The sequence below is a fragment of the Rhinoderma darwinii genome (genome assembly GCF_050947455.1).
Source record: "Rhinoderma darwinii isolate aRhiDar2 chromosome 4 unlocalized genomic scaffold, aRhiDar2.hap1 SUPER_4_unloc_12, whole genome shotgun sequence".
NCBI classification, from domain to species: domain Eukaryota; kingdom Metazoa; phylum Chordata; class Amphibia; order Anura; family Rhinodermatidae; genus Rhinoderma; species Rhinoderma darwinii.
The window spans coordinates 377,303-390,858 of record NW_027461756.1 but is presented as its reverse complement, the minus strand read 5'-3'; the positions used below and the strand labels follow the sequence as shown (position 1 = coordinate 390,858).

Below are 13,556 nucleotides of genomic sequence, written 5' to 3'. Positions count from 1 at the left end.
TTATAGTTCCTACATAATACTACCATATTGTTCCTACATAATACTGCCATATAGTTCCCACATAATACTACCATATAGTTCCCACATAATACTGCCATTTAGTTCCCACATAATACTGCCATATAGTTCCTACATAATACTGCCTTATAGTTCCCACATAACACTGCCATATAGTTCCTACATAATACTGCCATATAGTTCCTACATAATACTACCGTATTGTTCCTACATAATACTGCCACATAGTTCCCACATAATACTGCCATTTAGTTCCCATATAACACTGCAATATAGTTCCCACATAATACTGCCATTTAGTTCCTACATAATACTGCCATATAGTTCCCACATAATACTATTGTATAGTTCCCACATGATGCTGCCATATAGTTCCTACATAATACTACCATATAGTTTCCACACAATACTGCCATATAGTTCCCAGATAATACTGCCATATAGTTCTCACATAATACTGCCATATAGTTCCCACATAATACTGCCACATAGTTCCCACACAATACTGCTATATAGTTCCCACATAACACTGCCATATAGTTCCCACATAATACTGTCATATAGTTCCCACATAATAATGTCATATAGTTCCCACATAATACTGCCATTTAGTTCCCACATAACACTGCCATATAGTTCCTACATAATGCTGCCATATAGTTCCCACATAATACTGCCATTTAGTTCCTACATAATACTGCCATATCGTTCCCAAATAATACTGCCATATAGTTCTCACATAATACTGCCATATAGTTCCTACATAATACTGCCATATAGTTCCCACACAATACTGCCATATAGTTATCACATAATACTGCCATATAGTTCCCACATAATATTGCCATATAGTTATCACATAATACTGCCATATAGTTCCCACATAATACTGTCATATAGTTCCCACATAATACTGTCATATAGTTCCCACATAATAATGTCATATAGTTCCCACATAATACTGCCATTTAGTTCCCACACAATACTGCCATATAGTTCCCACATAATACTGCCATATAGTTCTTACATAATACTGCCATATAGTTCCTACATAATACTGCCATATAGTTCTCACATAATACTGCCATATAGTTCCTACATAATACTGCCATATAGTTCCCACACAATACTGCCATATAGTTCTCACATAATACTGCCATATAGTTCTCACATAACACTGCCATATAGTTCAAACATAATACTGCCATATAGTTCCCACATAACACTGCCATATAGTTCCTACATAATACTGCCATATAGTTCCTACATAATACTGCCATATAGTTCCCACACAATACTGCCATATTGTTCCCACATAATACTGCCATATAGTTCTCACATAATACTGCCATATAGTTCCTACATAATACTGCCATATAGTTCCCACACAATACTGCCATATAGTTCCCACATAATACTGCCATATAGTTCTCACATAATACTGCCATATAGTTCCTACATAATACTGCCATATAGTTCTCACATAATACTGCCATATAGTTCCTACATAATACTGCCATATAGTTCCCACACAATACTGCCATATAGTTCTCACATAATACTGCCATATAGTTCTCACATAACACTGCCATATAGTTCCTACATAATACTGCCATATAGTTCCCACATAACATTGCCATATAGTTCCTACATAATACTGCCATATAGTTCCTACATAATACTGCCATATAGTTCCCACACAATACTGCCATATAGTTCCCACATAATACTGCCATATAGTTCTCACATAATACTGCCATATAGTTCCTACATAATACTGCCATATAGTTCCCACACAATACTGCCATATAGTTCCCACATAATACTGCCATATAGTTCTCACATAATACTGCCATATAGTTCCTACATAATACTGCCATATAGTTCTCACATAATACTGCCATATAGTTCCTACATAATACTGCCATATAGTTCCCACACAATACTGCCATATAGTTCTCACATAATACTGCCATATAGTTCTCACATAACACTGCCATATAGTTCCTACATAATACTGCCATATAGTTCCCACACAATACTGCCATATAGTTCTCACATAATACTGCCATATAGTTCTCACATAACACTGCCATATAGTTCCTACATAATACTGCCATATAGTTCCTACATAATACTGCCATATAGTTCCTACATAATACTGCCATATTGTTCCTACATAATACTGCCATATAGTTCCCACACAATACAATTTAATTCCAAAATAATACCACAATACACAGATAAATAATACTGGGTGGTTTTAGTTTGGTCCTGTCCTTAGTGGCCAGTATTAAATGGAGCCCTGGTGCAATTGCCAAATTTGCCACCCCCCCAAAACTAGTCTCTTGTCCGCTGAGTGCCACTTCCATTATTCTAATCTATTTAAGACATTAGAGATTAATTAATCCAGCTGATTTTTTATCCAAAAAGATCCAATTTTGTTAAATTTGGATCTCAGACTTGAGTTGATTCATACGATGAACCGTAATGGCCGATAGAGCTCAACCGGTCCTGTGTTTTTGTCTGAAGCACATGACTGTTCATGGGCCTGTAATAGGGTCTACGCAACGCATGCAGCAGCCGTGTCCATAGACCCTCAATGTGTCTAAAGCCCTCCCGTCCTCCACTGGGCAGTTCATATTAAGGATGTTCTTTTATTTATAAAGGTCAATAAGTGAAGGTTTCACTATGGAAATTTAGTGGGACAAAGCAGAAAGTTTACCAACCTTTTTATCCAGAAGACACCCAAAGAGCAATACAAAGACCCCCTGCGGGACAAAACGTAAACATTATTAGACAGAGCTGCGCTGTTAGGCTTCGTTCACATCTGCGCTAGGGCTCCGTTCCGACGTTCCGTCAGGGCTTTCCGTCGGAATGGAGCCCTGACTGACACAAACGGAATCTATAAGTTTCCATCACTATTGATTTCAATGGTGACGGATCCGGTGCCAATGGTTTCCATTTGTCTCGTTGTGCAAGGGTTCGTTTTGACGGAATCAGTGGCGTAGTCGACGGAAAGCTCCGATTGAACAGAGCCCTGACGCAGATGTGAACGAAACCTAATATGCACCAGTGTGTGTTTTGTACACATTTAGACACATTTGATAGAGACACCTATAAGATACCAAAGTGTGGTTAGTATAGTAAGAATTTTAGGGGTGCTGTAGTCCTTTTAATAGCATGTGTGGGGTTTCTGAAGGAGTACTCTGGCAGTCAGCAGCTTTCCAGTAGGTGGTGGTGCTAAAGCTGCTAGGCGCCACTAACGGCTTTCCACCTAGGGGTGCCCGCACATACATCCTAAGAGAACAGCTTATAGGACTCCTGTACACCAAACTATTATAACCACCCTTAGACTCACACATTAGATACTATGCAGTAAAATATGTTAATGCTACAGATGCAGTAGAGGCCCCACTCCGTGGCTAAATCTAGGCAGATCTAGTAGATAATAACACTTACAGGTGACCGGGGTAGATCTATTAGATAATAAAATTTACAGGTGACGGGGCAGATCTAGCAGTTAATGAAAGTACTTACAGGTGACTGAGGTAGATCTAGCAGATAATAACACTTACAGGTGACCGGGGCAGATCTAGCAGATAACAATAACACTTACATTTGACCGGGGCGGATCTAGCAGATAATAATAACACTTACAGGTGACTGGGATAGATCTAGCAGGTAATAATAACACTTACAGGTGACTGGGGCAGATCTAGCAGATAATAACACTTAAAGGTGACCGGGGCAGATCTAGCAGATCAGAAACTTCATCAACTGACTTGTGGTAAAGGTGGCATCCTATGACAGTGCCACGTGTAAAGTCACTGAGCTCTTCAGTACAGCCCATACTACTAGTAATGTTTGTCTATGGAGATTACATAGCTGTGTGCTGGATTTTATGCATCTGTTTGCAATAAGTGCGGCTGAAACACCTGAACTCAATAATTAGGAAGGTGTATAGAGATATATACTTCTTACAGATGACCGGGCAGATCTAGCAGATAATAATAACACAGGTGACCGGGGCAGATCTAGCAGATAATAATAACACTTACAGGTGACCAGGGCAGATCTAGCAGATAATAGTAACACTTACAGGTGACTGGGGCAGATCTAGAAGATAATAATAACACTTACAGATGACCAGGGCAGATATAGCAGATAATAATAACACTTACAGGTGACCGGGGCAGATCTAGCAGATAATAGTAAAGCTTACAGATGACTGGTGCAGATCTAGCAGATAATAATAACACTTACAGGTGACCAGGGCAGATCTAGCATATAATAACAACACTTACAGGTGACCAGGGCAGATCTAGCCGATGAGAAATGTCACCAACAGACTTGTGGTAAAGATGGCATCCTATGACAGTGCCACGTGTAAAGTGAGCTATTCAGTGCAAATTATTTTACTTCTAATGTTTGTCTGTGGAGATTACATGGCTGTGTGCTTACATTTTATGCACCTGTATGCAATGAATGTGGGTAAAAAATTTGAATACATTAATTAGGAGGGATGTCCACATACTTTTGGCCACATAGTGTATCTCCAAGGTAAGGCACTTAATTTCTTTCAAATCTTCTTATAATAGGGATCATAATGTCATACAAGTTTTATGTCATACTTAATTTACGTACCTGTAACGGGTTAAGCAGATCAAACAGGTAGTGCAAACATTCAGCATTTTCATTCATGAGTAGAGGAATCCCGATGGCCCAAGTCAACCCAAATTGTGGAGTGCAGATTAGGACAGCCTTTGCCACTTTCTTTACCACCTCTTCATCCTCGCCCTTCCCCTCTGAGATTGATGGCCGGAGGAGTTTACGGATCACAACAATAAGAACCAAAACATTCAATGACACGATGACTATGGCCGGGATGGTGAAGGCCATTAAGGCACCAGAATTGTTGTCTAACCAACATTCATCGTTCCTTCTGTAATTATGCGGGTAATAAGCCACGAAGGTTGCCACTGCCACAGCCAGAGGACACACATATCCTAGCACCACTGACAAAACCATAAACTCTGTCATGGTAACATGGTGTAAAACAAAAACTAAGCAATGAACGAGAAAAGTTCCCTGAACCAAGGTCCAACCAAAGTAACACAAGAGAAACAAATGGGTGCAGAAGGTGAGGGCCACACAAAGCTTCTCCTGAACATTGGGTTCAATGAAGCTCGATGCTAAAAATGAGGCATGGCTTAGTAAGAGGAATATGGACAAATGAAGAATAGCCACGTGCCTATGAGAGGCCATACGGTTACGGGTTGATCTCAGCAGAATTACTTGGATTGAGATGCAAAGAAGGAGAGACACGATGGAGGCCGTGAGTCCAGTCTTCGTGATATAATCCAGAGCTGGTGTATTTACAATATGAGACCCTGACATTAAAATTGAGAATGAAGTCAGGTGGTGACATGAGCAGTTGGTGGCTCCATCGATGACTTGTGTATGACAACCTTTTGATGACCACTTATTGAGATTGAAATCCCAGAATACACATATTGCGGTCTTGTCGCACGTCCTGTTCCAACACGTGAAGGTCATATTGATGTCAGCCACGTGGTGAGTTATATTGTTCAACCTCAAAACATATGTCTGGATGTTACTGACCAAGGAGTAGGAACAAACTGGATCTCCATTACAGTCATACTGGCTACTGAAGCTTCCACCCTGTGCTCTGTAAGTCATAGACAACATGTTCACAAGACATCTAGAATGATCATCAGTATCTTCACTGGACAGTGATATCGTGGTTCCCAAGTCTAGGCTCATGAACCCATTATCTTCCAGACTATCACAGGGGGATACAGAGCAATGCAGGTCGAAATGCCGAAAGAATAAACTAAAGGAATGTTCTGTGGTTGTCATGACTGACAGAAGATTCTCCAGACACATCAGTAACTGAGGACCTAAGTTTTTTTCCATACTTATTGAAGGTTCTGAGGAGATGGTTTCCATCAGTTGGTCGGCAATTACAAGCACCTTCTAGAAAGAAAAAAACCCAAAAACATTTGACCTCCTAGCCCTTATAGCTAATCAGAATATGTGAATGACAGAACAAGCATGAATGTTTGGTGGGGGGCAGTGACCTGTTAGTGACCATGTTAGTGAGGACAGGTCTTCATGTGACAGGAGCAATGTTATGATGTAAGGAGGGGAATCGGGACAAATGGAGGTTCATAGACTGAGAGCTACATAGTGGAAGGAGCAGGGTCCCCTACGTGCTACGAGTATTTCCGGAGAAGTGTGCGGATCTTATGGAAGGTCACAGACTGAGAGTTGGGCAGAGACCCCAGCAAACCTGAGTGGTGTTCCTAGTGAACACCATTATTAAAATAAATGTCACAAACTTCTGGAATGAGTGGACTCCTCTGTTGGGATGGTTTAGGCTTTTCTTCCAGGAATCGGAGACAGGTGGGAAAGTGAAGAATATTTGAACACAACATCATCATCTTCTGGCTTACGTTATCCTGGTTCTAAAGGTGAACTGCCTAAGGAAGTGGGAGATCAGGACTTAGTCGAGTAAGTTCTGTTGACCTATTTCCAGAAGCTCCTCACACTAAAAGATTGCCCTGCTGGGGATCTGCAGGTTGGGTTGTCCCTTTTAAATTCAATAAGGATTCTCTTAAATTTTAAGAACTTCCACGGTTAGCTGTATGTGGGGGACAATTTGAAGTATGGGATCTCTAAGGAAATAAGTTGTCCCTGGTAGAAGTGTGGCAACGTGCTGGAAAGCATGGAGCAATTTCTACTTCAGTGGCCCTTCACTACAGAGGTCTACAGTTGGCTGGTCCACCCTGGCAAGCCTGTTCTATGCAGACTGGGCTTATGGGGCATTCAAAGGCATAGAGCAGTAAGACCCGCATGTGGGAACGCACAATGTTTAGCATTGATGAGACAGAAAATCCTCCCTCTGGATGTGGTGGTTGGGGGAGATACTCGATGACCTGGTGCGTTCTCTAGAGTACGAGAGGTTGGGTACAAGTAAAGCCTCTCTCCTCTGGATGTGGTGGTTGGGGAGATACTCAGGGATCATGCGTGTTCTCTAGAGTACGACAAGCAGGGCCGCCATCAGGGGGGTATTACTGGTACTCCCGTCAGGGGCCCGGCCACATGGATGAAGAAAAGGGGCCCGCCGGGCTGCCGTCGCCCCCCCCCTCCCTCGGACTGTTGCCCCCCCACTCGCAACGCTCACGGCCCCCCCTCGCAACGACCGCGGCACCCCCCTAGCGACCCCCCCTAGCGACACCCCCCTAGCGACACTCCCCTAGCAACACTCGCGGCAGCCCCTGCATACCTGTTGTAGCTTCACTGGAGGGGAAGATGCAGCATGTGCTGAAGCTGCGTGTGGAGATCCCGCCCCCCAGCTCCTCTACACTGCCGACCGGACCTGCAGGCTGGTGAGTATGTTCCCCTATCCATTCTGATTCCCATCCCCCTGACCCCATTTGTAGATTGTATAAAGTTGGTTAAAAAGTTTTTTGGTATTTTTTCGTTTTCCTAGCGTTTTTTTGCCGCGATTTTCGTAATCGCGGCAAAAATGGCGCAGTTTTGCCGCGATTATATAAAAATCGTGGCAAAACCGCGTGATTTGTGCCGCAATTACGAAAATTGCATAAAAAAAAGATACAAAACATGAAAAGTGCTGTTAGGCTATATTCTCACAGTGCGGTCAAGTCACGTTTTTGCAAAAATTGTGGCAAAAAAATGGGATTTCACCGCACTGTGTAACTAGACTAAGGCCTTATTCAGACGGCCGCATTCGGTCCGTGACATACGGAGCGTGTATCGGCTGTATCTCACAGGCTGACCACAATTCATGAAGCCGGACTCCTAGCATCATAGTTATCAGTGTTGCTGGGAGTCCCTGCCTCTCCGCGGGAATACTGTCCCATACTGTAATGATGCTTTCAGTACGGGACCGGGGACAGTATTCCCACGGGAAGGGAGGGACTATGAGCATAGATAACTGTGATGCTAGAAACCCGGCTCCCTGAACTGTGGTCGGTCCGGGAAATATGGCCGATACACGCTCCGTATATCACAGACCGAACATGGACATCTGAATAAGCCACTTACTTGCCTCCTATTTTTGGTGCGGATTGCGCACTGAAAATTCACTACAAATTACAATATAAGGCCTTATTCACACGAACGTGTTATACGTCCATGATACTAGCGGGATTTTCACTGGCGTCGCACGGACTTATGTTAGTGAATGGGGCCGTTCAGACTGTCAGTGAATTTCACGCAGCGTGTCTGCGCTGTGTAAAACTCACGACATGTCATATACTTGCCCGTGTTTCGCGCAGCACGCACACATTGAAGTCATTGGGTGCGTGCAAATCGTGCACGGCACACGGAAGCACTTCCGGGTGACGCGCGTGATTCGCGCTACAGCTGGTAAAGAAGAGAAGGGAAACATAAAAGCCCCTCCTTCTTTACTGTGTTGTAACATCAAAACAGAGTGTCATAATGATGCCGGCTGCGCGAAAATCACACAGCCACGCACCATATGCTGACGCCACACTGAACTTTTGCTCGGGTAAAATGCAGCGTTTTTTGCGCGTGCAAAACGGACACGTTCGTGTGAATAAAGCCTAAGGCGATATTCAGACCAACGTGTGTGAAGAACGGCCGTTTTTTGTGGCCGAATTGCAGCCGTGCGGGACCCGTTTTCACACATCCCTCATAGACTTGAGTCTATTGAGGGATCCGTGAAAACGCACAAAAATAGGACATGTACTATTGTTATACAGGCCCTTCACACGGTCCGTTAGAACAACAACCGTGTGAATAGCCCCATAGAAATACCTGCAGCCGTGTGACGGCCATTAAAAAAACGTCCTTCACACGGACGATTAACACCTTAGTCTGAATAAGCCCCAACTCATGTGAATGGGGTTTGTCAGAACCTCACGCACGTGCAGCATTTCATCCCACAAATAATTATTTTTCAGCTTCCCAGTACATTATGCGGCACAATAAATGGTGCCATGAAAAACTACAACTTGCACCGCAAAAAACAAGCCCTCAAGTAAAAAAAATTATAGCTTTTGGAAGGTGGAGAGGAAAAAACAAAAGTTAAAATCCAAAAAATGGCTGAGGAGGGAAGGGGTTAAATAAGCTGCATGCCTATTAGCCCTTATTCACACGACAGGGTTTCCCGGCCGGGTGACGGCCGTTCATAAATCGGCCGGCACCCGGCTGCAGTAGGAACAATAGACCCCTAAAGGGCTATTCACACGACCGATTTTTTGACGGGCCGGGAAAACCAGCCGTCAAAAAATGGGACATGCCCTATTTTCGTCCGTTTACCCGGCCGCCCGGCTCCCATAGAAGTCTATGGGGCCGGGTAATACACGGCCATCACCGGAATGTTTCCCGAGTGATGGCCGTGTCTACCGTCGCTCGCTCTCTCCTCCTCACAGCGCAGAGTGCATGTAAGGAGGAGGAGTGTATCTCATTCAGAAGAAGCGCTCTATGCTGGAGGTAACACTGTGGGGGTACTGCTGTAGCGACGTCACTGCTCTTCTATGTGCAGGGGTACTGTGTGGCAGGGCTGGGGTGTACAGCAGGTGGAAGGGGGCGCTGCGCTGGCTCCCTTCCCAAATCGCCCTGGCCCTGCGAATCAGCCTCCTTTCCGCCCTGGCGCTTCTTCAGGCATCGCTACCGCTATAGCAGCCATAGCAGCTGCTAGCGGCGACACCTACCATGGCCGATGGCGCCGCTAGCAGCTGCTGCGGCTGCTACTGCTGTAGCTTCGTCCCTCCTCTGCTATGTGCTAGCCCCACTTTAGCTCCCTGAAGGAGCGGAATCCCTGTGTGTTAGGGGATTCCGCTCCTGGACAGAGCGCTTGATGTCTCTGTCCATATCTGGGCAGTGACACCAGGGGAAACTCCTGAAGCGGAATCCCCGAACACTCTGTGACCGGGGATTCCACACCAGGAGAAGCCAGTAACGTTCAGTGTCCATAAATGGACACAGACAACAGGGGCTTTTCCTGAAGTGGAATCAGCGGTCACATGGGGATTCCCCTTCAGGAGTTGCCCCTGATGTCACTGTCCAGATATGCCCGGCCCGGAACGGATGCAAAACTAATGCAAACCGGCCGGGAAAAACGGCGGGACACTGTCGTGTGAATAAGGCCTTAGGGTATGTTCACACAATTATCAAAATCAGTCTGAAAATACAGAGATATTCAAGGGAAAACAGCTCCTGATTTTCAGAAGTTTTTTAAGCAAACTCGTGTTTGCTCATCCACTTCTCTTCGTTACCACCCAGCTTCTGGCAGTGCACAGACGCACAGCGTGTCCTCGCGAGATCACGCTGTGACGTCACTCACTTCCTCCCACAGGAACTTCATCGCGTCGGACGAGCGAGGACACGCTGTGTGTCTGTGCACTGCCAGAAGCTGGGTGGTAACGAAGAGAAGTGGATGATGCTGATTCGTCAGCATCATACACTTCCATTCACAACGCCCAGCTAGTAAAAGAAGGAAAAACGCCCCGATGTACATACACAATACACGCCCACTCGGACATAACTTTAAACACGCCCAGTTGTACTTAAGAAAGGCTCATTTGCATAAATATAAAAATGGTCATAACTTGGCCAAAAATGCTCGTTTTTGAAAAAAAAACAAAAACGTTACTGTTCTCTACATTGCAGCGCCTATCTGCTACAATAAGAGATAGGGGTTTGAAAATCTGGTGACAGAGCCTCTTTAAGGCCCCTTCACATCGTATTGTTGCCCTAAGTTTATCGTGTAGTCAGGAAATCTCCTACCTTACAGTATAAACAACGTAGACGATAATTCACAGGGCTCCATTATGTCCTTTTAGCCTCCGTCGGGCTGGTGGACGTCGGTTTACCTTCTTTTTGAAGGATCAAATGGCGTAGTAGACTTTGTTATTCCGGAGTCCCCAGGCAGCATCACAAGTGCTCTACCCGTGGACTTTGTCCCTGGGAGCTCCTGACATCACTGTCCATATATGTAAAGTGACATCAGGGGATTCTCCAGGGCCGGAATCCCTGGCCAGAATGTTGCCGACGCTCCGGCCGTGTACTCAGGCTTTGTGCAGCTTCTGACGTCACTTTATGTATATGGACATCAGGAGCAGCGCCATAGTCCCTGGGCAGAACGCTGGTAGAAGGCTCCAGCCCTGTTCATGAACAGTGACTTCAGTAGTTTCCCAAGGGCCATTTCCCAGGCGACGTTTCCCACTGTTTGCCATACAGTCGGATACGTTTTAGCTAAATAGATCAAAATCCGGAGCATGAACCGGTCACTGCCGACTCCATGGTTTCCTTCACTGTAATTGACATCAGCACCAAAATCATTTAATGCGAATAACGTACAAACGTGAGCGCCACACATTCTGTTGCCCACCCCCGGTAATGGAGGGGGGGGCCCAGACATCATGGCTGTATGGGGCCCAGAAATTGCTGATGGCGGCCCTGGGTACAAGTAAAGCCTCTCTCCTCTGGATGTGGTGGTTGGGGAGATACTCGGGGACCAGGCGTGTTCTCTAGAGTAGGAGAGGTTGGGTACAAGTAAAGCCTCCTCTGGATGTGGTGGTTGGGGAGATACTCGAGGATCAGGTGCGTTCTCTAGAGTACGAGAGGTTGGGTACAAGTAAAGCCTCCTCTGGATGTGGTGGTTGGGGAGATACTCGGGGACCTGGTGCATTCTCTAGAGTACGAGAGGTTGGGTACAAGTAAAGCCTCCTCTGGATGTGGTGGTTGGGGGGATACTCGGGGACCTGGTGCGTTCTCTAGAGTACGAGAGGTTGGGTACAAGTAAAGCCTCTCTCCGCTTGATGTGATGGTTGGGGAGATACTCGGGGACCTGGTGCATTCTCTAGAGTACGAGATGTTGGGTACAAGTAAAGCCTCTCTCCTCTGGATGTGGTGGTTGAGGAGATACTTGGGATTGTGGTGCGTTCTCTACATTACGAGGGGTTGGGTACAAGTAGGGCTTCTCTCCTGTGGAGGGGATTCTCTTTTAGGGTACCCTGACCTTGTTTGCACCCTCCCAGTGGTGGGCTGATCTCTGCCACTTACATTTTTATTTTGTTTCATCTATTACAGGCGCTGAACTTGGGATTTGGGTGTGGTCATTGTAATTGTACGTGTTGTGATAAGTTGGTTTGGGTGCTTGGTGACGGATATTGGACTTTTCGCTTTATATTATGGAATGGGATAGAGCTGTGGGACCATTCGAATTTTTTTTTTCGGTGGTGGGTTTTGTTGGTTTATTTATATTGGCTTATTTTGTGCTTTATTTTGCATTATCTGTGTTTAATTTAGAGCCTGAATGGCAATATTTTCATTTTTCTTTGTGTGTTTTCTGTTCTTTTGCTGTTTTCGGGCTGTAGATGTGGAGGTTTATGGTCTTGTATGATGTGATTTAGGACAGAGCAGCATTAGACATCAGCAGTGCTGTGATGTGGAGAATAGAGACGTGATGGTCACAGTGAAGTCCAATGATATTTATTATACTCAGTTATCAGCTATTTCCGGCTGCGGAGTGGCTAAATGTAGTAAAAGTATAAGGAGCAGGGGGCCAGCAGCACAGAGAATTTAAGGAGATTTATGTTTTGATATATTGTGGGAGGTGACAAACTGAGGGTTACATAGACGAAGCAGCAGCAGCACAGAGTATTTAAGGGGGAATAAGGTGCTGATATTGTGGGAAGTGACAGACTGAGGGTTACATTGAAGAAGCAGCAGCACAGAGTATTTAAGGGGGGATAGTGTGCTGATATTGTGGGAGCTGACAGACTGAGGGTTACATAGGAGAAGCAGCAGCACAGAGTATTTAAGGGGGTATAGTGTGCTGATATTGGGGGAGGTTACAGACTGAGGGTTACATAGAAGAAGCAGCAGCAGCGCAGAGTATTTAAGGGAGAATAGGGTGCTAATATTGTGGGACGTGACAGACTGAGGGTTACATAGAAGAAGCAGCAGCAGCACAGAGTATTTTAGAAACTAGAGAGTATGCAGTTTGAAGACCAGGATGGAGAACCGTCTGTTAATAACTCGCTGCGCTCCACTCACTTTTACCGTGTCCACGTCCAGACACAGATTTCTAAGCTGAACGTTTCTTGTGATGTTTCCTAGAACGGACAGGACTAATGGCAGATCATTCTGCTGAAACCCGGCTGAGGCGACTGTGATGAAACTCCAGAGTGACTGCAAGACGCTGCCCCCTGCAGAGCTCAGGAGAGACTGGAAACCAAAATATGACTATTATATATAAATGATGTCCATAATAACACTGCAATAATACACAGCACAAATGCCAAACCTAGGACGTCGTATGTAAAGACCCTCTAATATCCTAACAAAAGTGCCAACTACAGTGCCCAGCGTCCATCACCAGCCCCGAAACAAGACACTGACCATAGGAGCTTACAATCTATAAGAGGAGATACAAGAGGTTGGGGAGGGGTAAGAGTCCTGACCATAGGAGCTTACAATCTATAAGAGGAGATACAAGAGGTGGGGGAGGAGTAAGT

General features: G+C 45.0%; 1 protein-coding gene across 3 annotated transcripts in view; it reads right to left on the bottom strand.

The window, feature by feature from the left end:
* LOC142684057 (adhesion G-protein coupled receptor F1-like) overlaps positions 1-13,556 on the bottom strand; it is a 95,654-nt gene that overhangs the window by 45,992 nt on the left and 36,106 nt on the right. For all 3 annotated transcript variants that reach the window (XM_075847447.1, XM_075847446.1, XM_075847448.1), the window contains 3 exons: positions 13,096-13,266; positions 4,666-6,018; positions 2,748-2,789 (listed from right to left, as the gene is read on the bottom strand). In XM_075847447.1, coding sequence (XP_075703562.1) covers positions 2,748-2,789; positions 4,666-6,018; positions 13,096-13,266 — 1,566 coding nt within the window. The remainder of the gene's footprint in view (positions 1-2,747; positions 2,790-4,665; positions 6,019-13,095; positions 13,267-13,556) is intronic.